Genomic DNA, 22,623 nt, shown 5'->3' with positions numbered 1-22,623 from the left:
GAATGGGTCTTGGCAGAAAGTGAGGATTTATCAGGTTAATAAGGGACAAGGAGGAAGAAATTGCTGTCAATGGGAACACTGCTGCAAAACCGTAGGATTCGATTGATCCCAGAGTGTGGACAAAGATGAGTGGAAACTGCCACAGTTGCAGATGTGTGGCGTGTTGTCACCTCTCAGGTCACCCCTTCCCTCTGCCCCAGTGCTGTGGTTCCCTGTCCTGCTGTGTTTGACGCCACTGGCCTGTGCTGGCCTTGCGGCTTTTTCGCTTTCTCATCCCTTTGCACCTCCACTCTCTCCCCAGCCACACAAACCTGACTTTCCTCTCAGGTCTCCTGAAACCTGAGTTTAGTTGCTGGTGCCGCTATAAGAAATTCTGCAGTGGGGCAGCTCAGACAGCAGAGTGTGTTGTCCCCCATCTGGGCTGGCCGTTGGAGAGCCAGGTGTGGGCAGGGCCTCTCTTCAGGGTCCCAGGAAGGGTCTGTCCCCTCCTCCCTGCTTAGCAGGGCAGGTGGCAACTGACTGCTCCTGTGTCTCTGCATCACCTTCCCTCTGTGTGTCCCTGTCTCTGTGCCCAAATCTCCTCCTTTTATGAGGACAATGGTCATATTGTGTTGGGGCCACCCCACAGCCTTGTCTTAACTTGATCACTGATTAGGGGTGTCTCAGTCTGTTTCCTGTTGCCTATAACAGAATAACTGAAAAGGAGTAGTTTATAAGCAACATGAATTTGTTTCTTACAGCGAAGGTGGCTGAGAAGTCCAGGTCGAGCTGGTGGCAGTTTTCTTGCTGGTGGGGGCTGTGCAAGGTCCAGGGCAGCTCAGGCAGCTGATGGCAGGGCTCAGTGCTCCAGCTCAGGCATGTCTTTCTCTTCTCATGAAGCCACTGACACCTCCCCCAGATAATCCACTTATCCAGGGATGGATTAATCCAGTCACCTCTGAAAGGTCCTACCTATCAATGCTGTTGCATTCGGGATTGAATTTCCACCTGAGTTTGGAGGAGATAAACACTGAAACCATAGCCAGGAGTTAGGACCCCACTGTATTTTTTTGGAGGGGGAGTACAATTCAGCCCATAGCACCAGGTCTTATATCTTTCATAGCATCTGCTGCCCACTGAGATGAGTGTTTTTATGTTTCTATCTTCCTTAGACTGGAATATCCCAGAGGACAGTGAGCTTGTCTGTCTGTGACTGTGGCCTCAGTGTTGGTGTGCTTGGCTGTGTACACAAGTGCTCAAAACTTGAAAGAACGAGTGGGTGAGGGATGTGAGGTTTGCAGGGACAGAAGCATAGGGTGTGTGTGTGTGTGTGTACATGGGTGTGCACACGTATGCTCTCATGCAGGGTGAGGGGACACAGAGAATAGGCCTGCTGTGGCCTTGTAGTGTGCACCAGCAGGTTGGGGCTGGACTAGGAATTGAGTTCTGCATCGCTGGGCTTCAGGGTGAGGTGGCTGGAGACATCATCAAGCTCTGTGGGAAGTGAGGGGTGACAGGGGAGGGCTGTGGCATGGCAGAAAGTGGCGGGACAGGGTTGCAGGAGTCTGGATGATGGACTCTGTGCTGTGGACCAGGAGACACTGTCATGGCCCTTGCATCTTCACATAGGGGGTGACTGAGCCACGAGTACAAGGAACATTAGGAGATACCGGAAGAGGTTCCCTGAGTTGTCTATATTGTGCTTTCTGTTCTTTTTCTCTGAATGCTGTTGCTTTCATTCATAGTTTTTAAAAATGCTCAGAATCAAATACTCACACAAGCATTTTTATTGTAAATGCCTCTGTTTTCACTAATCTGAAAACTCCACCAGCTTGGACAGTTCTAGATGCTCCCAGCTCACACAGCGCTGGAGCCAAACATGAGCCCCCGAAACATGTCTTGAATGAACAACCAGATGGGGAACCCTCAGGTTGGCATATCGAGGAAGCCCAGAGAGGAAGTTTTGAGAAGGTAGAGATACTTACTGGTGCCACACGCTACATTAGACGTATCACAGAGTTGGGGCTGCCAGACAGGTGCCTGGGAGTCATAGGTGGGTTTCAGGAGCCTGTGGGGAAAGTCGGTTCTCCTGGCTGGGGAGAGAGGAGGCACAAGAAGCGGGCAGGGCAGTCACATAGAACAAGTTGGAGTTGTGTCCCACGCACATGAGGCTGGCTCAGCCTTCAGAAGTAATTAATGCTATCACTTGTCACCAGGCTAAAGAGGAAAAGTCACACAATCATATCAATAGATGCGTAAAAGGTGCTTGAAAAAAAATCCAACATCCATTAATGATAGTAACTCTCAGTGAACCAGGAATAGAAGGGAACTTCCTGAACTCAAAGACAATCTACTAACCCCCACAGCTAACATCATAACAAATGGCAAGAAACTTATAGCTTCGCACTAGACCCAGGGACAAGGGAGGTGTGTCCCCCCTACCAGGCCTCTCGGCATTGTCCTGAAAGTCTCAGCTGGGACAGTAATGAGATGAGACAAGGAAGTTAAGGCATACCCATCAGGAAGTAATAATAGAACTGTGTTTGTCCTCAGATGGCATGATTGCTTATGTAGGAAATCCCAAAGAATCGACAGGAAGCCCTCCCAGTGTTACAGCAGGGCTGCGGGATGCAAGGTTAACAGGCATCACTTTGCACCGGCAATGAATGAGTGGAATTCAAAACTAAAAGCACAGAACGATTTATATTAGCACCTGAGAATGAAATACTTAAGTAGAAATCCAACAAAACAGTGTAAGATCCATATGAGGATAACTACAAGACTCTGGTGAAAGAAATCCGAGGGTCTGAATGAGGGAGAGATGGTCCACTTCTCGGGTAGAAAGAGCCAGAGTTATCAAGATGTTGGTTTTTCCCTTGGTGTATGGGTTTGACATAATCCCAACCATAGTCCAAGAAAGTTACTTTGTGTCTATTGATAAACTGACCCTAAAGTTAATAGGGAGATGAAAGACCTAGAGTAGCCAGCACAACATTGCAGGAGAAGAACCAAGACACGAGACTGAGTTGACCTCCAGATGCACCACAAAGTTGCATAGTCAGGACAGCTTGGTGTTGGCAGGAGAACCAATACATGGATCAATGGAACAGAGTTGAGTCCAGAAATAACCCCTCGAAAGTCAGTTGACCTTGGGAAAAGGAGCAAACTGATGGAGAAGGAAGGATAGTCTCTTCAACAACGGTGCTGGAACAAGTGAACATCCACATGCAAAAGTCAAAAGAGAATATAGAAATAGACCTTGCACCCTGCATGACATTAACTTGAAACGGATCAGAGTTCCAAATGTAAGGTGTGAAACTATACACTCCAAGAAGATTGTATAGGAGGAAAATCTAGGTCACCTTTGGTTTGGTGACTTTTTAGATACAAAACCAAAGGTATGATGCATGAAAGAAAAATTGATAAATTGGGCTTTATTGAAATAAAAAAATTCTGCTCTGCAGAAAACATCCTTTAGAGGACGAAATGACAAGGTACAGGCTGGGAGGAAATATTTTCAAAATGTATGTGATGAAGGACTGGTGTGCAGAATATACAAAGAACTTTCAAAACTCAATGATAAGGAAACGACTTGATTAAGAAATGCATGAACAATCTTAACAGATTGTCTTGCCCGAGAATATATACAGGTGGCAAATAAGCACATGAAAAATGGTCCATGCCACTTATCATCAGGGACGTCAAGGTTAAAGCACATGGAAGGGCTACTGCTTGCCTGTAAGCAGGGCCAAAGTTGAGGCACTGACGACACCACACACTGCACAGCTTGTGAAGCAACCCCAGGGGCTCTCCTACCGCTGGTAGAAATGCAAAATCATGCATTTGATCTGAAAGGCAGTTCTGTGGTTTCTTACAAAACTGCGCATAGCTCTTACCCTGTGATCCAGGAATGCTTTCCTTGTCATTTACCTAAATGAATTGAAAACCTCTTTATGCACAAAAACTTGCAGCTAGGAAACAACCGAGGTATCCTTTAAGTTAAATTTAAGTTTGAAAGATGAATGAATACACAGCTCTTATATCCAGATGAAACATGTTAAGAAGAAATGTGCTCTCAAGCTGTGCAAAGACATGGGAGAATCTCACATACATGTTACTAAGTGAAGGAGCCCATCTGACAAAGCCACGAGCTGTGACTTAACCATGTGACATTTTGGAAAAGGTGACACTATGGAGACAGTGAAAGTTCACAGGGCACCAGGGGTCAGGGGAGGGAAGGATGAACACATGCAGCAGGAAGGTTTTCAGGGCCATGAAACACTTTGTGTGATGCTGCAGTGGTGGACACAGGTCACTATACATGTGTCCAAACCCATGGAACATGCGACACCAGAGTGAACCCTGATGTAAACTGTGGTTAATAACAGCATGTCAACACCGGCTCATTAATTATAATAAATAGTTCATGCTAATGGAAGAGGTTAATAATACAGGAATCGGGGGAGATGAGGAAAGAGTTTTGTGTGAACTCTGTACTTTCTGTTCAACTTTTCTGCAAACCTATACAAAAATAAAGTTATTTAGTGAAAAAAATAGGTTCACATTCTTATTTTATTGTCTCCCAAAACCCAAGAGTTAGACACATGTTAGTCTTCTGTTTAGGTTTAGGGTTCCCTGAGGAGTGGGTGAGCAACTCTGGTCTGAGCCCAGGTCTCTGACTTCGTGGCTGGTTTACTTTCTGCGCCATGGAAGCCGGGGTTCCTCACTCACGGCTGAGTGTCTGGTGGGAGGTGGCTTTTCAGGGTGTGGCTGGGATGGAGTCAGCTGGCTCAGTGTCAGGATACTGCCTTCAGGGTGGAGCCGGTGGACGACCAGAGCCGGTGTCCTCATGCTTCTGGGGCTGCTGTGTGGCTGGCCAGGGAGCTTCCTCTAGGATCTCGGTTCTTCAGGAAACAGCTGAGAGTGACGGGTTAACTCTGGACTCGTCAGAGATGGGCAGTGGGTGGAGATGGCTTTCCCCATAGCTGTGACAAGGGGATGGCTGGGCTGGGCTTCCGGGGGCTGCTCATAATGTGTCCAACACTGAGGTTTTGCATTTTTAATAGCTTTTTAGTGTTAATTATGATAAAAAGTAAAATTATTGCTAACCAAGATGATTTCTTTACATACTAAATTTGTTTTTTGTTTTAGATTGTTGTTTCCAAATTAAAGAAATAAATGAAGAAGGATAAATATTTCTAGGCTTTTTTGGTCCTTTTGCCTTTTTGTTGTAGATTCTGTAATGGCTTTGGGGGTTTCCACAGTTCTCGAGATAGCGTTAACCACAACACTTCCAGTGTGACCTTTGTTATGCAAATTTTCAAATCCTCTGGTAAGAAATTAGACCAGCATTTTGGGATGACCTCCCAGTTTTTGCAGAAAAATCACTTTAATTACCAGTGACTCCTGCTGGCCACTCTGCTGATGTGATCAAACAACAAACCTGCTCACCTGTTTGCTGTGGCCAAAAACTGCAATAGCCCTGTGCTTCAAAACTCTCTATTTCTTAATCACTGCAGCGCTTCCATCCTGATGGAATAAGTGCTGTTTTTATGGAGCAAATGGGCTCCAGGGGAACTGGGGAGGACTGGTTCTTGCAGCTGCTCCTGTGTTTGAGGAACATGCACAGCCTGATGCTGCTGATGTCCAGCATACTGTCCTGTTCTCCCTTCTCTTCTCAGTCCTTCATCTGCCACCTGTATTTAAACCACTTTTACACCTTTCATTTCTTGGCAAAAAATATGAAGATGATAAATATTATTTCATACATTTTTCATTTATTTCACAAATATTTGTCACCTTCATGTGCCAGGCAGCTTCGTGGTGACAGAGACGCAGCAGGTGGTTTGTGCACCCTACAGGATCTAGTTGGTGAGACAGAGCCAGAATGAGTAGACAAATAATGATACAATGTTATGCAAAATAGTAATGCGTGTGGAAAAAATATGAAACAGGGTAAGTGTGGAAGAGAGTGGCGGGGATAGTCTTAGGAGGGAGGTGGTAGCATTTGACCAGGGACTGAGTGACCTGAGGGTACTAGGTTGTGCCTGTTTCCTGGTGGCTGAATCCCTGCACATAGGGGCCACACGTGCAAAGGCACTGAGGTCTGTTGTGTGTGAAGCCACCAGGGAACAGCTGGAGTAGGGAGTGAGGTCGGAGGTGGTGGGACTGTGGCTTAGGGCTTCCCCTGCCCGGTGCAGATACTATTTCTTGTTCTCATGGTGCTGGCTTGGAGCAGGGTGTTTTGTATAATATATCCTTCATTAAATTTATACTGAGAAAAGCACTGTATAGTTTTCGCTCTTATTGTGAATGGAATTTTAAGAAACCTATTTCCTCTCCTAGTTGGCTACTGTTGCTGTGTACACACACTATTGAGTCTTTATTGTTGATTTAGTGCCTGGCGTTCCTGTGTACACACACTGCTGAGTTTACTGTTGATTCAGTGCGCAATGTTCTTGGCAACTCAGTTTGTCAGTATATCCTCTTGAATCTTCAACAAGGCCTGTTGTATTATGTGCAAAATATTTTATCACTATATTTCCATTTTGAATATTAACTTTGTAGTGTATTGGTTGTTGTGCTGTCTACAAGGTGTCCTTTCTCATTCCCGGTTAATACATGGGCAGTCGAGAGAAAGAAACCTGCCCTTCCTTGTCTGTGCTTGTGTGGCTGCATCAGGACGGTGCCAGGGTCTCACATGCCAAAGCTGACTTGCTCCCACGGGAGCCTCTTTTGTAACCAAAGTAATTTTTATTCTTGAAATTAATTTTTAAAGGAACTGAAAAGGGAAAGAAAATGTGAGCAGTGGTACTTAATTCATTACTTTTATTTGTATCTTTATACCTGTGATATAAATCCAGGGAGCCCTGCCTATCTGTGGGTTCTTGCATCTGTGGAGTCAACCAACCATGGATCAGAAATATCTGGGAAAAAAATGAATGGGTGTGTCTGTCCTGAACACATGCAGACTTTTTTCTTGTTTTTATTCTCTGAACAACATAGTGTAACACTGTTTATGTAGCACTGACACTGTATTAGCTGCTACAATAATCTAGAGATGGTTTGATGCATGGGGAGCACGTGTGTAGGCTACATGCATGCAGATACATGGGGTGACCTGAGCATCTGTGGGTTGGTGTCTGGGGGGTCCTGGGGCCCATCCTCCACGGATGCCAGAGGACGACTGTGCTTTTCTCTCACACCTGCAGTAGGATTCCTAAATATTAACACTTGTGTGATAAGTTTAAAGACCTAACACTGAATCTGCTTTGGTCATTTAAATTAAAAAACCAAACAAATAATTTCTCATCTCGGTAGTTCTAGCAGAGTTCTTGCTGCTTAAAAGGTATTGTTGAATGAAAGAATAAATTAATAAATAGATTCAAAGATAGTTAATCAGCTTTTATAAACAGTAATTTTGCAAAATTGGTGCCTTTTATATGAAATCAAATATAGAATTCTAAACGAGCTAGAAAATTATTCAGAGAATTACAAGAAATGTATTTGACAGTTTTAGCTATGGCAGTTGTTTATTGAAAATATTGAAATGGCAAGGTTGATGCAGGCTCCACTCATATTGACTCAGAGTAGCATTTATACATGAGCTGTGTCATTTCATAAATGGGACAAACCTAACTTCACGTGTAGACGTGTGTTCATTGGTGGGTGCTTTGCTGTTTCCACAAGAGATTATTCTTTGCTGATAATTCACATGCTGTTTTGTCCTTCAGATAAGTCTCTATGGCTCACCATAAATACATGCAAATTGTCTTCTTTGAAATCATGAGGTAAATATTTCAAAAGGCAGTTATGTATAAATTTTCATCCTATCAGCTGTTTAGATTAAATTTCTTTTGAAAGAAATTCCAACCTTCTGCATCAATGTTTTTGATACAGTTTTCTGTAATTCTTCTGAAATATATGTAGAAACAACCTTTTCCTGGTTTCAGGAACTTACCATGATTGTGGCTTTTCTAGCAGATCCAAATATACTTGAATGTGAAATAAATTGAAACCTATCTTTTGAGAGCTGTTTGAGCAGTGGAAATGTATGTTATGTTGATGCCGACCGAGAACTGTTCAGAGTGGGCAGTTCACACCTACAATCAGGGCAGATGCCTGGGGACTAAAGCCTGGTATTGTGGACAGGAGAAAACTTGTGCTTAGTCTAGAACAAAAATAATCTAAAGGACAAGTCATCGTCACTTAACATCTGCCCAGGGTGGAGAGTTGTGTCCTCGGGTGTCTTGAAGACACCCCGCTGTATTAGACTCAGATTTTTCTCCCATTATAACTCTGTGGTCCTAGAAATCCACTGGATTCTACCTTGGGCTACCAACCTCACTCATTGGTTCCGAGTGAGAATCCATCCTGGCAAGGTGGCTCATGACCCTACATATTCTGAGTCCAACGTGGAAGGGATTTAATTGAAGCCTCAGCCTTGACATGGTTATTCCCCTGAAGTCTGGTGTCGTCCAAGGACACACACGACTGTGGCGGTCTCTGGTCTTGACAGCATTTTACATTTTACCCATAAGCATACATGATCAATCCACAAAATCAGGGAGGTTAACGACGGTGCTTTCCACCACCATGGAGAATGTGGTGATTTGAATGTCTGAGCGGGTTCCTTGTCCCCCAGAAGTGGAGCTGTGAATGTGACAGTGAAACTGACGTGAGGTCTGCTGTGGAATCTCACTGCACTTTGTTGTCTATAAGTTGCTGTGCCAGCACTTGTCCATCGAATGTGTGAGTCTTGTGGCGTTTATTTGGCATGTTCATAGTCATGGAGGCTCAGACACGCAGCAGTTAGGGGACGGCCTGATTTGTGGAGTGGATGGTGTCGGGTCTGGACAGCCTCTCTCTCCCTCAGCTGCTCCAGCTGTCTGAGGGTGCAGTTTGGTGCCACCCACTGTTTTCTCATTAAACTAAGCCTCATGTCATTAACAAGAGGTAGATTGCATCACACAGCAAATATTGATTAAATCCCAAATATTTCAGGGTCGATGTCCTTAAGGTCATCATAAGGAGTAATTGTCCAGTTCTCACTTCAGTGTGAATAGGTGCACACTCGGATACGTTCCCATGTCTGGCTGGTCCCTGTGTCTCTCTGAAGTATAATTTAGGAGTTCTGGATGTTGATCCCTGGTCAGGTGCATGGTGCTCAGATGTCTTCTCCCATTTGGCAGGTGGTCACTTCGCTCTTCAGTTATTTCCTTTTTTTTAATTAATTTTTATTTATAATAAATTTTTATTTCTTCTATTTTCCTTTACTCAACAGTTTCCCATTACCCAGATTCAGTTATTTCCTTTGCCGTACAGCAGCTTTTTAGTTTGACGGAATCTTCCACCTCACCCATTGTTAGGCAGATGCAGCTCAGAACCACAGTGAGACCACCCCCCTCCCCAGTTAGAATGGCTGTTACCAAAAAGATGAAAGACAGCAAGCACTGGCAGGGGTGTGGAGAAAGGGGACTCTATACCCAGCTGGTGGGATGCAAATTAGCATAGCCACAGTAGGAACAGCATGGGGGTTCCTCAAAAAATTAAAAATAGAACCGCCATGGGATCCAGCAACCCCAATACCAGGCATCTACGCAAGAGAGATGAAATCTGTCTGTCCAAGAGACATCTGCCCTCCTATGTCATCACAGCACAGTAGCCAAGATATGGAATCAACTTGACTATCCACCAGCAAACATACGGATAGAGAAAATGCTGTTGTTTACACACTGTGGAGCTCTATTCAGCCATAAAAAAAGGTGGAATCCTGTTATTTGCAGCAACATGGATGAGCCCAGGGACAGTATGTCAAATGAAGTGAGCCAGGCACAGAGAGATGAATGTGGCAGGGTGTCACCCACATGCGGAACCTAAAACTGCTCTTGCAGAAGTAAAGCGTAGATGATGTCACCAGGGACTGTCAAGGGAAGTGAGGGATGGGGGAGCGGTCTCATTACAGTTAACAGTATTATAAAGTATATCTCAAAGTAGCTAGAAGAGAGGGTTTTGAATATTCTTACCACAAATAAACAAGAAATGTTTGAGATGATGGAAATGCCAAGTATCTGGATTTGATCATCACAGGACGTATAGATGTACTGAAATATCTCATTATGCCCCATAAATATGTATAATTATTATATATCAATTAAAAATATTAAACATTTTCAATATGCTGGAACATCTTTTGGCTAGGAAAATACATGAGTGGTTGCAAGAGAGACTTTTTCAAGATGCTTCTATATAATGATTTTTTAAATCATTTTTGATTAAATGGATATATTTTCACTCATTGGGAGTTAGGAACTACAGTGCAGGGTTCGAGAGTGGCAGTCACACTTTCAATACACCTCTTCCCATCATCATGATACATACCTTGTGTTTTGGAAGCTCACACACCTACCAACATGGGCCTCTGGCTGCTGCCAGGTCCTGCATTAATGTGGAGAGTTTATTTTTAAAAAGAGATCATTTCAAATATTAAAACATTATAAAATGGAGACTAATATTTATATTGGTCAATGTTCTTGTCATTGATAAGACAAATTGTGCACCTTCTTCTTTAAGCAGCAATTTTTCCTCTTTAAAATCTTAGCTTATGTGCATTCCTGAATATAGGAAAGTTAGGAAGCAGATTTGGGAATCTCAGATGTAAACTTGGTGAACATCAGAATTTTTTCTAGATGGAGCGACCTTGTTTCCATCCTCAGTTTGGGGAAGGATAGTTTCCAGGTTAGGTTCCCAGTGTATGTGGCTGCTGTCCCTGTGGAATTGTCCATGTGGAAACTTCTGTGTGGCCAGAGGATACCTCGAGGCCCCCAGAGGTGGGACCATCAGTCTAGCTGACTTGACGGTGCTGCTCTGATGCCTCTGCACACTGATACCTACAGATTCCCTTCCAGGGCTCCCAGCTGTCCTGCTGAGGTCCAGTTCATGCAGAACGACAGCAGAGGGTTGTCGGGTCTAAATGCCAAGCTCTTGCTACCAGTTGTGCTATTGCACTAGCTTCTGGTGGTTAAGATGGATTTTAAGATTGTCCTTTGGAGTTAGACTTCCTGGGACTGGTCTTGATCTGCAGCATCAGTGATGCTTTCAGGCTCCTTTGAAGCCCTGTGCTATTTTTTGTGTCCTTCTGGCTCTTATGTGCCTGGGTTGGGTCTGCTCTGCACATCATTGTGCGAGTGTCCAGATCGGTAATTCTCCATCCGACTTCATCCTTCACCTTCCAAACTGCTCCATCTCTCCAGTGTCTGCATTTCCATGGTATTTACTGTTAGAGAAGATAAAGCCGTGTTGTAGCTAAACATGGCTTTAAGGTCGTGGTGGCAGCTCACTTCCTTCACAATGTATTCTTCTCTTTGCAAAGCTGGGCGTGGGCGTGGGTGTGGGCTGGGCGTGGGCGTTGCTGGGCCGGTCTCCCTCTGGGAGGGCGGTGTTCATGGTCTTCTCCATACACTCAGCCAGTCTGCCCAGCTGACGTTCTCCTGAGGAGAGAGTGCAGTCTGTGTGTGCAGTGGGCTTGGCTGTCTAGTGCATTCACTGAGAGTAAGAACATTTTCTCTTTTTGGCTCTCCTGGTGCAATCCATATTCAAACATGATGAGAAGGATATTTAGAGGAACCTGCAGCCTTGGGGCCACATGTGGCCTTTTGACTGAATCCTAATTTTACAGAACAAATCCTTTTAATGGGATTTGTTCCGTGACATTTGGACTCAGTCTCGGGGCCAAACTTGGGGATCTAAAGGCCATATGTGACCTTGAGGCTGCAGATCCTCCATCCCTGACCGGGCTTCTTCCTAATTTTTGTAGAGGAGTCAAAAATAGGATCTTAGGGCAGGAAGGTATTTTGGGGTATATGGTGTTTATTTAATTGCTTGTTTTGGGGCTGGTGCAGGACAGGGCCGGGTCCTCTAGTCCCTGGATTCTTTAGTGCTCATCACACATGACACTCTCAGTAAGTGCCTGTTGCGGCCCCTGCTGTCAGGCTGGTCAGAGCCTTTTGTTGTTGTGCCTGCGTCTCTCTCGTCCTGTCTCTTCCACACTGGGGGCTCTGCCCTGACATCACAGAATGACTCCGTTTCCCCTGCCAGGCATGTGCAACCTAGCGGATGTGTGGGCGTCTGCTCTGAGGCAGGTCCCACTGCAGAGCGTCAGGGCTGGGGCAGCAGGGGGAGGCCTGAGGACGGTGCCTCTGCCATGCCGCCTCCCAGCACTTCCACTCTGGCTGTGCCCACGCAGGTGCTGCCCACCTCTCCCTTGTGGGGAATCACTTCTCAGAGACCCGTTTTTGTCAGTTTATTCTGAAAAGTCCAGTCCAGGCAAGACCACAATGCCGACATGCCTGTCTCTTTGGGGTGGGGAAATCACTGTTAACTGATGTGGCCATCCAGGAGGGCCCACCCTCGGCTGGCTGTGACCTGCTGTCCGGGAGCATGTGGCAGCTTCTGGTGGTCACACCAGTGCCCTCTGAATGCTCTTCCCAGACATTGTTAACTGTGAGCATCAAAATAATAAATATTCTTTCTAGAACCTACTGTGTCTTCTTGCTATGAATCAGCCTAGGATTTACCACTCATGAGTTGCCTGGATGCCCCTGTTCCGTGTGGCTTTTTGGAAGAAGCTGCTCAGAGGTATTTCTCCTATAGCTCCAGCCCCCTTTGGTGCAGTCACTGAGTGTGGGGACAGAGGGTGTCAGAGCCTTCATGGTCACAGGGGTCTCCTGCTGTGGTTTCCTGTTTACATGTGGTTTACTTTTCTTTCTGAATTGACAGACGCAGAACAGGAGTCAGGTGTTTCTGCCACTCTGTCTTTTGTTCGCTTGCCAGTCATCTAACCCTGTGACTCTAATTCATGTACTGTCTACTGGCTGTCTCCACAGTAAAGCAGTCAGTGAATGCTCGGTTCAGAGGCAGAATCTTTGTCCATCAGGGCTTTGCTCTGTGCAACAGAAATGATGCGTTTTCTTTGTGTCTTTCCCAGATGCAGCTGGCTCTTTGCTTCTTACAATTTCATATCAGAATGTGTTGAACTCACGTATATATGGTTATGTAAACTTTGTGCCTCTGATAGTTTTAATTAGCCAGAATGGACCTGTGATTATTCTGATTTGACGGGGGAAGTAGTAAGAAGATACAAGGTCATGATAGGCAGAAAGGTGGAGAAAGGCCACGGGGTGGGAGTGGGAAGCAGCACCAGCCAGTGCCCAAAGGCCAGATCATGTGAGGAATGTGGATGCTGCCATGATAGTGACGCACCGTGGGGGACTGAAGTAACTTCTCTGTTGTTTGGCACTGTCCTCGAGGTTGTCAGGGTGCTGCCGGGAGCTGCCTCCTCGTGTGCCTACAGTGGGTTCCGGGCATGGGGAGAGGCCTCCTTGCCTGTGGGCATCCTCTGTGTGTGGGGGGGTGGAGGTGCAGAAGCTGCCAGAGAGCCTGGGGGTCCTTGAGGAGGCTGTGGCTCTGGGAGCAGAGAATGGGAATGTCTGATGGGAAAGATCAGTAAGGTGCTTGAGATAGAAGAGTCAGGTTGCAAAGAGAATTCTAATGCATTCTGGAATGAGAAGTGTCATATTCATGCTCAGCCTGGGAGTGGGAAGCAGCTGTGGAAATGTCCCAGAGGCTCCTAATGGGGCTCGGGGAGGGCATTCTGCAGCTGTGGGTGGCCTGTGCAGCGGAGAGCACTGTGGTGGGAGCACTCATGGAGCAGTGCATCAACAGCGTTGAAGCGACAGTGCCACCTCACACCTGTTAGGATGGCCACCATCAAAACACCCTAGCAAATAACAGGTGTTGGTCATGATGTGTGAAAATTGGAACTCTGTACAACTGTGCCAGGGTGGTGAGTGGTGCATGTGCTGTGGAAACTGATGGAAGTTTATCTAGAAATTGAAAACAGAATCACCAGATGATCCAGCAGCTTCACAACTGAGTAGCTACCCAGAAGAATGGAAACAGGGATGTAGAGAAAGAGCCGTATACCCATATTTATAGCAACATTATTCACAGTAGCCAGTGGGAGGAGCCTCAGTGTCCATCAATGGTGGATGGACAAAGTGTGGCATGTGCATACCTTGGAGTGTTAGTCAGCCTCAGAGGACATTCCGACATGTACAAAAACATGGCTGAACCTTGAGGACATTATGCTTAACGAAATAAGCCAGCCACAAAGGGACAAATACTGTTTGAGTCCCCAGGGCCTGGGGAGGAGGATGGGAAAAAGTCTAGATGGAGAAACAAAATATATGGTCACAGAAAAAAATAAGTAACTATGTGGCCTTGCTGGCTAGATCAGTGCCCCTGACACTCTCTTGAAGTACAGTACACTGCAGCAGAAAGAAAGAGCATTGGCAAAGAGAAGGGAGCTACTGGCAGGGCAGAAGGACAGCAGAGACCAAGCAAGCACAGGCCGTGGTCAAGCAATAGTGACAGAACTTCAAATTTAAAAGAGAATCTAGAATTTTTTCCAGGTGCAGCTCCCTCATCTATAGAATGTTAAACAAATGAGATTTCTGAGCGTCCAAGGCCAGTAAGGTCTTGGACAAGCCCCCAGGAGAGTCCCTGTACCTCCCCACTAGGCCCTGAGTTTGTCTTGGTTGTGCAAACAGCAGTTGGTGCAACAGGGTCTGCGGTCTGACTCCCAGGATCACATTATTCCTCCAGAGGAAACCTGGGGCCATGAGGCTGCCTTTGTCTCCTGGGACCTGCAGTGAGATGTCCTGGCCTCCAGGGCATCCAGTCTCCAAGGGAGACTGAGTGCCGTCCATCCTGCAGAGCCCTGGGTGCAGCAGACACGTGGGGTCTCGGGAGACAACCTCCTGAGTCGTTTGCTCTATGCATGAAATGATGAGACTTTGCAGAAAGCTCCCTCTGGGTGTTAAATCTTCATGTCTCTCTTCATTCAATAGGACAAATGCCAGGCGCAATCCAGAAGAATTGTTTAGTGCCTTTTAACCCTGTCAAGCTGATGGATTCTATGAGCACACACTTGTGATTTATCTCAGTTGCATATGGTCTATGCACTCAAATTTTCTTACACTGCAAATAAATTTAATTTAATTAAATAGATGGAGCAAATTTGCACCCTTGTCTGCAGTAGAAAAGTAGCAAAAATGTCTTTCCAAAGGAGAGACTATAGGCAGAGAGGCCAGTCCTGGAGTTTCTCCCTCCGGGGTCACCTCGGGGTCATGCTCAGAGCAGGAGTGGCCCAGGGAGGAGCCTTTCTGGGGAGGGAGGGAAGTCGTTAGTGAGACACTGTGGTTTCATGAGACTCCAGCAGCTGTCTGTCCACATGTCTGTCTGTGATGCTGTCTACTGTCCATTCTCTGAGGTGCGTTTGTAGCCAACCATCCCCTGCCAGGTCTGTCCCAGATGCTGGGCACCACATGGCCCAGGCAAGGCCCCACCCCCAATCTCACATCCTCGACTACCTCTCATCACAGTGCCGGACCTGAGCCATCCTTGTTGCCATGAGGATGGGGACACGGTGGTTGTCTTGGAGGTGGAGGTTCCCATGGTTACTGATGAACCAAGGGAGATCCAGATGTCTCCAGTGTGGACTTTACATTCCCTTGCGGGCTATCGGCTTTGAAGCTCACCATTGCTAACAGCGCAGTTGCTCTGGTGGTCAGGGCACTTTTCAGTGCCTTCCTCTTCTGTCCTGGCATGAGGCAGGGTCCTCCTTCCCCTCATGGGTGCAGCTGCCCGGCTTGCGCTGTCCTTGCAGGTAGGAGCCTTTGTGAGCCTGTGAGTGGCTCGCTCTCTCTTCCTGCCACATGGCCACTGCAGCATTCCGGTCCGTCAGCCGGGCTGAGTGGGAGGCTGCAGAACAGCCCCCGCCTAAGGTAGACCTGTGGAGTGAGTGAGATTTGGAGATTGCTTGTTCCTGCAGGAGGCGTTTTTATGTCACTCGTAGAAAGTGATGTGTTGAAGGGTGTCTATACTTCTGTGTTCAGCAAAGGGCAGAAGTAGCCAAAGTGCCCATCAGTGGATGACTGATGAGGGAGATGCAGGATGGAACAAGGGTCAGCTGTGAAGAAGAGTGAAGCCTTCAGTGTGGATGCACCCAGGGGACGTTCTTTTGAGTGAGACAAGCCAGGCATAGACAGGCAAACACTTCGAGATCTCACTGTCACGTGGCGCTTACGGAAGGCAACCTTGTGTCTGCAGAGCGCCCAGCACAGGGACTCTGGATGTGTGGAGAAGCCAGTGACGTACATGTTCACATGTGCCAGCCACATGAGCCTTGAGAGTGCTGGAACCATGGCCAATGCCGCAGGGCAGCTGAAGTTTAGATTTTAGCTGATTTTCATTAACTTAAATTTGCACAGTGCACATGGCTGGTAACAGCCCTGCAGGACTGGCCAGTGCCCTGAGGTGCCTGTCATCCTGCTTTGGTCAGACAAGGTGGCAGGAGTTAGGATGGCAGCAGAGGGGCTGTGGGTTCTCCGAGAATGTAGGTAGGATGGTCCCATAGAGCGGGTGGGTGGGAGCCCCTGGGTGACACTGGTCCCATGGCAGGCAAAGCAGATGTCTCCTAGATATCCACAGTTGACTCTCACAGAACAGGCAGGTGGAGTGGAATCAAAGTTTTAAAAGTTCCTTTGGCAAAAAGGATGATTCCTTTCTCCTTTGCTGCCTTCTGTAAACCCCTCAGGAGGAAGAAACGAACCTTTGTTGTGAGTCGAGTTCGCCAGGTACACGTGGCAGCTCAGAGGCTGTGGCTCAGGTTAAGATTTAACATGGGCGTTGCATGCATGGCTGTGGCTGGGAGGAAATTGCCAGGGTCAGACGTGAGCACCGTTTTTGAACAGATTTTCTGCATTCAGGAAAGTGAATGCTACTTGGACTGGTGGTGATTTCTCTGGGATCTTGGAGTGAAGAGAACCACTTGCTGTGTTGGAGGGCAGGAATAGAGAGCGGAGTCCTGGGTCCTGGGACCATCTGGGGACCTTCGGGCGGAGCCAGGGACAGGCTTAGGGCTAGAGCGGGAGGGTCCCTCATGGGAGGCTGTGGCGGGAGCAGTTGGGATAATTCCTGAGGAGGCTCCTCGAAAGAGCTGACTTGTCTACTCATCTGGGCTGTGGCTTCTCACTTGTTTCTGCCCCTGAGACCATGGCTGCCAAACACAGACCCAACAGGCTGGACATATTCGTGAGATGTGACTGCTAGAGCTCCCCAGCACCCAAGATGAGACTTCCGTCACTGTGCAGCTTGCCGATGGCTCTGAGGAACCCTAGATCCTGATGCAGCACCTGGTCGTGATGTCCACCTCTCTCGAGCTCTGTGCTTGGTGGCATCCTGGGTCTAGAGGGTTTAGTCACTAGAGCTGGTAAATTTGGGAAGGGTTAGCAGAGAGGGCAGAGAGGACAGTGACCAGACGGGCACTCATGCTGCCGTGGGCGAGTGCACGCCTCTCCTCACCATGTGGACTTGGTGTCCCACTGCCCGCACCTCTAACACCCTCTCAGGGGACTCCTGTCACATAACTTTCACCCAATTTTCCTCTGGATCAACACTCAAGATGTGGTGGCCCTCTGCTGGCATGGGATGGGGCGGGGGAGGGGCTGTGATCTGATCCACCAGGATGTCCCTGCCTTCCAGGTACATCTGTGGGTGGAGCCAGTAGCTGGGAGTGGGCAGGTCTGCCATATCAGAAGTGACCCCATGGCTCAGACCTGTCTTGGGAGGACATGGACACCATCTATAGGGTGTCCAGCCAGGACTTGCCATGAGGCTGGCACTTCACTGACATCTGCTTGTCTCATGTGGTTGCTTCTGTGTTCCACTGGACCATCAGCTGTGTGTACATGAGAAACACGCTTTTGAACTTTCAACTCTATGTTGTGCACAGCATTTATAGATACTGATTTGATTGTTATATTTTTTATCCTGCGTCCCTTAGATTTGTGAGGAGTTGAGAATTGGTAACACCGTCTTGTTTGTGATTGATTATATTTGGGGGAGAGTTATTCTCTTCTCAACATAGAAGGATAATCGGAGGGGGTAGAGGAGAAAGGAATGGCTGTTCTAGAGAAAGCTGTGTTTTCCTTAATTATATTTGTGACCACCTGCTGTATACTCAGGCTGACTGCAAGATGACCACTCTGGATGTCACCAGTGGTGTTTCTTTGCAATACTCGGTTCCCCATCTCTGCCGATCCAATTGCTCTGGGGTACGTAGTAAGCTTAGGATTTTAGATGGTTGTAGTCAAGAAGGGTTGAGGAATGTTTGTGACTTCACCGTGTGGAGTATTTAGGATGAAAGTTCAGCTTTTACTCTAATTCAGTTTAGGAAGTGTGACCATAAATTTCTTGCAGACATCTCTTCACTTGTGAATATTTCGATCTGAGCTTTGCAATTGCTTTACATTGCTGCATTTTCTTGGGAAAACCATTTTCTATTATTTTCACCTCTCCTTCACTTATCAAACAAGGTGTTTCCTTCACCTTTTACTGCAGGACTGTGACTGTAAACACAGCCTTTTCTTTCACATTTTCCTCTGTGAGTCATCCTTGATGAAAGCATCTCGGCTTAGAATCTAGAGGAAGGAACAGCCCGACATAATGTCCCAACAACCCCCCATTTTCAGGCTCTAATTGCATCTAATATTTTAAAAGCCATCACCAAAATTGCCGGGCCATTACTTATTGTAGGAGTCCCTTGAGTGCAGTGCTCACAGAGCTCTGAGGTCCCGTCAGAGGCGTACATCAGCCCAAACTGCACCGCCATCCTTGCAGCAGTGCGTATAATCAGCACACTTACCTGATTAACCTTTTCTGTGAAAAATGTATGTCATCAAAATCTTTCAGGACTGTTTAATTTGCTAGGCACTTCTGGGCGTGACGACTTTGGGCAACATTGAATGACCTTATTAGAAAAATGCTTCCAATAGTTAATGAGATGCCTTTCTCTGCCTGAGTGATAACCAAGTGTGTTTGTTTATTTGTTCTAAAACAGGTTCTGCCCGGCATCCTGCAGAAGCATTGCTGTATCCTACCGGACAGGAACACAGGTAAACACACTGGTTTTTCTGATCCGAGGTTACAGGTTTTATATCCGTGGCAGAGTTGAGAAATGTGATTACCTATTTTAGATGTTTTGTGGGGTTTTAAAGTCATTTTTAGTGCAAGATTATATATTAACTGGAAAAAGCAAAAAAAAAAAAAAAAAAAGGATATTCAGTTCTATAGTGAGTTATGAGCTGATCTCAGAGATCTGTTTTTATTTGACAGAGGAAGTAGATTTAGGTGATTATTGCCTTGGATTTTTAAGGGAAAGTGGTTGTTTTATAAAGTTGAATATGTTACTTTGTTCTTTCTTTTGCCAACTGTATTTATTTATTAAGAAAATACAGCATTGTTGGCTAATGTGGAATGTATCTGGAGTCTGCGTGTGATGAGGGTGTGAACTGGTGGGATGTTATGTCCCTAAAGCCTTCGGGGGTTCAGTGAAGAAACACTAGCACGATGCCCTGAAGCGGGAGGAGGTGTCACTGTGGTTTCTCATGGCTGGAGATTGTAAAAAGGTGCTTTACATTACTTTTAAGGAAACATAATGGAAAAAAAGTGCTCTAAAATACTTTATAACTTTGTTATAAAGTTAAGGGAAAGAATCAATGTGGGTTATATTATGCCAAGGATCTGTGTTTTGCTACTTTCCTGTTTAGGGTTTCTAATTTATTTTCATCAGAGAAATTGCAAGTCCTAAAGAAAGGATAGAAAATGCTGCATCTTCTGTGCAGAGGGCTCTACTGAATATATTCATTCCTGAATTAAATTGCGTCCTGTCAAATGCATGTTTGTATTCCAGGATATTTTTGTTGGGTATGAAACAGACATTTGCTGAGATTTCCTTATTAGTTTTCTAGCTAAAACAAAATTAATCATAAGGACTCTTCTGTGGTAATTAGGAGAATTTAATCTGTTGGGATTTATTCCACTTTTATTATAAATAGTATCTCAACCAGCTGAGTAGCTAGTATGGTTATTGGGAAACCATTCATAAGTGGTTGACAAGGCATATTCATGCTTTCCCATGTCAAACACCACATATTTGGGAAAAAATAGGATCTTCATTTTTTTTACTTATGGACATGGATAGTTGATATCACTGATGGTTTTCTTTTTCAATAAAGTTCGTAGAACTGTCCCTGTTTTGTTTGTTTTCACCCATTCAAATACATCTCAGCTATGAATTTGAGCATATTTACTGCATATAGAAAAACATGTTTAGAATGTGGTTAGATGTTTTTGAGCATTTTTATTTTCTGAAGGTCTTGGTTAGTCCTGAAAATATGTGTGCAAAGCATATGTGAGAAAAAGATTTTTGCAAAATGTGTCCATCAACCACAGTGAGTATAATGCAGTTCAAAAGAACTAATTTTCCAGATTAGGGTTATATATTCTAGATGAGTCATTATCCTGATTCTGAGAAACATCAAAAACAATGATAAAATAAGTTAAAAGCTAAGTACTGTTCTGTGGGAGTCTCAGTGGATTTTAAATATTGAAATGAGTTTTCCATATTTTAGACAGTTTGTTATATAAAAAGTTTCCAGTTAATTTGGAAAATATTGCTAACTTGATATTTTTTATTTGCTTTTGCTAAGAATCTAAGTCACCAATCTCTAGAACCAGGAGAGCTGCCTCCCATTAAGACTTGAGTATTGGGGACATTTGCTAGGCAGTTTTCTTATAAATATTTTATATTATAGCATGTTTCACTTTGAAGTCAGCTATAGAAGGCCTGAGGCTTTGACGTATTAGGTAAGGAAAAGAAGAAATTGCTTCAAATGGGAAGAAAGGAGTTGACTGAGATTATAACTCTTAAAAGCATAAGTTGATTCAGAATTCAAAGACTTTGAGAATTTTAGTTTTTATCATGTAATTTGATCTATTATATCCAGAGCTGCTTAATTATTTAGGAAATATTGTTTGGAAGTGTCTTCAAAGTCAAACAAAGTAGGGATCCTGGGTGGTTGTTTTTGCATTTCAATAGCACATAAAGGTGAATGAATGAGGTTGTAACTGGTTTTTACCTTAGTGGTTTTGCAGAAGCCTTTTCATGATTTTTGATTGAGATGAACTTTGGGTACAGAGTTTCATTTTGGGAAGATCACGTTCTACAGATACAGATGGATGTTAATGGTTCCACAACACAGAGAATGTACTTAATGTTACCAAACTGTACATTTAAAAGTGGTTGAAATGGTTCATTTTATGCTATGCATATTTCACCTCAATTATAAAAAAGAAGATCAACTTTGGGATGAATCATTGCCTTTTTTCTCATTTGTTTTTTTTACTTATTTTAGAAATGCTGTATACTCCATTAACTTGATATATGTTATATGTTTCTGAACTAACATGGTTGCTTTTGGAAGAAAAATATGTTATCGTTTTCTCTTGCTATTTTGGTTACTTGTGATAATTTTGGGAAGAGCTGGAGTGAATTCCATCGATGCTTTGTTTGGGACATTTGTTCTCACAAAGCTGAATGTGGTAGGAAAGCAGGTTTCTGGGCAAAGTTGGCAGGTGGCCAAGGAAGCCACCCTTTGCATGAAGGCCAAACAGGAAGGCACAGGTAGATTTAGGCCTTTTTTTGTTAAACACATTTACATCAATCTCATGTTCCCTTTCTTGTTTCAACGACTCCTCTGACCCTCAGCGTGCCCTAGGTATATGCCCACCTGGAGAGCAGGCTGCTGGGTGGGATGCTCTGGTTGTATACCAAGGCTCAGTTCCACTCAAGGTGGGATGGCAGGAGGCTTCCCCTGGTGTGTGGGATGCTGGCAGCTGTCTCTGGCTTGAATCTAGCACCAATGCATACCAGCATTGGCGCTAAGATGGTGTCCTTGGGTCCTGCCTTTCTCATACCCTTTCTGGGTTTGCTGGGCACGAGGGGATCACCAAGTGTTGGGGACTGTTGGGGCTCAGCTTCCTGGACCCCAATCTGGACCTCCTTTCAGTTGCAGGCTCATTTGCATCTACATTTGGGCTGGCTGGTTTCTGGTGGGACTCAAGGACATGATGCCATTAAAATAGTCCAAAATGCATTCCCATTCCTGTACAGATTTAGAAACCTTTAAAAACAAATAGTACCATCTTCACAAACATCATTTTCTTGTGATTCACTATTTTGTGGACTAAAGTTAACCTGTCTTTAAATTTTTTTTTTTTTTTTTTTTTTTTGAGACAGAGTCTCGCTTTGTTGCCCAGGCTAGAGTGAGTGCCGTGGCGTCAGTCTAGCTCACAGCAACCTCAAACTCCTGGGCTCGAGTGATCCTTCTGCCTCAGCCTCCCGGGTAGCTGGGACTACAGGCATGCGCCACCATGCCCGGCTAATTTTTTATATATATATCAGTTGGCCAATTAATTTCTTTCTATTTATAGTAGAGACGGGGTCTCGCTCTTGCTCAGGCTGGTTTCGAACTCCTGACCTTGAGCAATCCGCCCGCCTCGGCCTCCCAAGAGCTAGGATTACAGGCGTGAGCCACAGCGCCCGGCCTGTCTTTAAATTTTGATAGTTAGTTTTTTTCTCTAAACCACAGAAATCTGCTGTTGTCCCTTTGATATTTTGGGCCTTTAGGTTGGTGGGGGCAGTGGCTCGACTCTACGCGGTAAAGTATAGCAGCGTAAACG

General features: G+C 45.3%; 1 protein-coding gene across 1 annotated transcript in view; it reads left to right on the top strand.

The window, feature by feature from the left end:
- DLGAP2 (DLG associated protein 2) overlaps nucleotides 1-22,623 on the top strand; it is a 531,153-nt gene that overhangs the window by 63,096 nt on the left and 445,434 nt on the right. The window contains exon 3 of the mRNA XM_075997292.1: nucleotides 18,941-18,995. Coding sequence (XP_075853407.1) covers nucleotides 18,941-18,995 — 55 coding nt within the window. The remainder of the gene's footprint in view (nucleotides 1-18,940; nucleotides 18,996-22,623) is intronic.

This window comes from Microcebus murinus, chromosome 24 (genome assembly GCF_040939455.1).
Source record: "Microcebus murinus isolate Inina chromosome 24, M.murinus_Inina_mat1.0, whole genome shotgun sequence".
Lineage (NCBI taxonomy): Eukaryota > Metazoa > Chordata > Mammalia > Primates > Cheirogaleidae > Microcebus > Microcebus murinus.
This window is presented reverse-complemented; position numbering and strand designations above follow the sequence as displayed.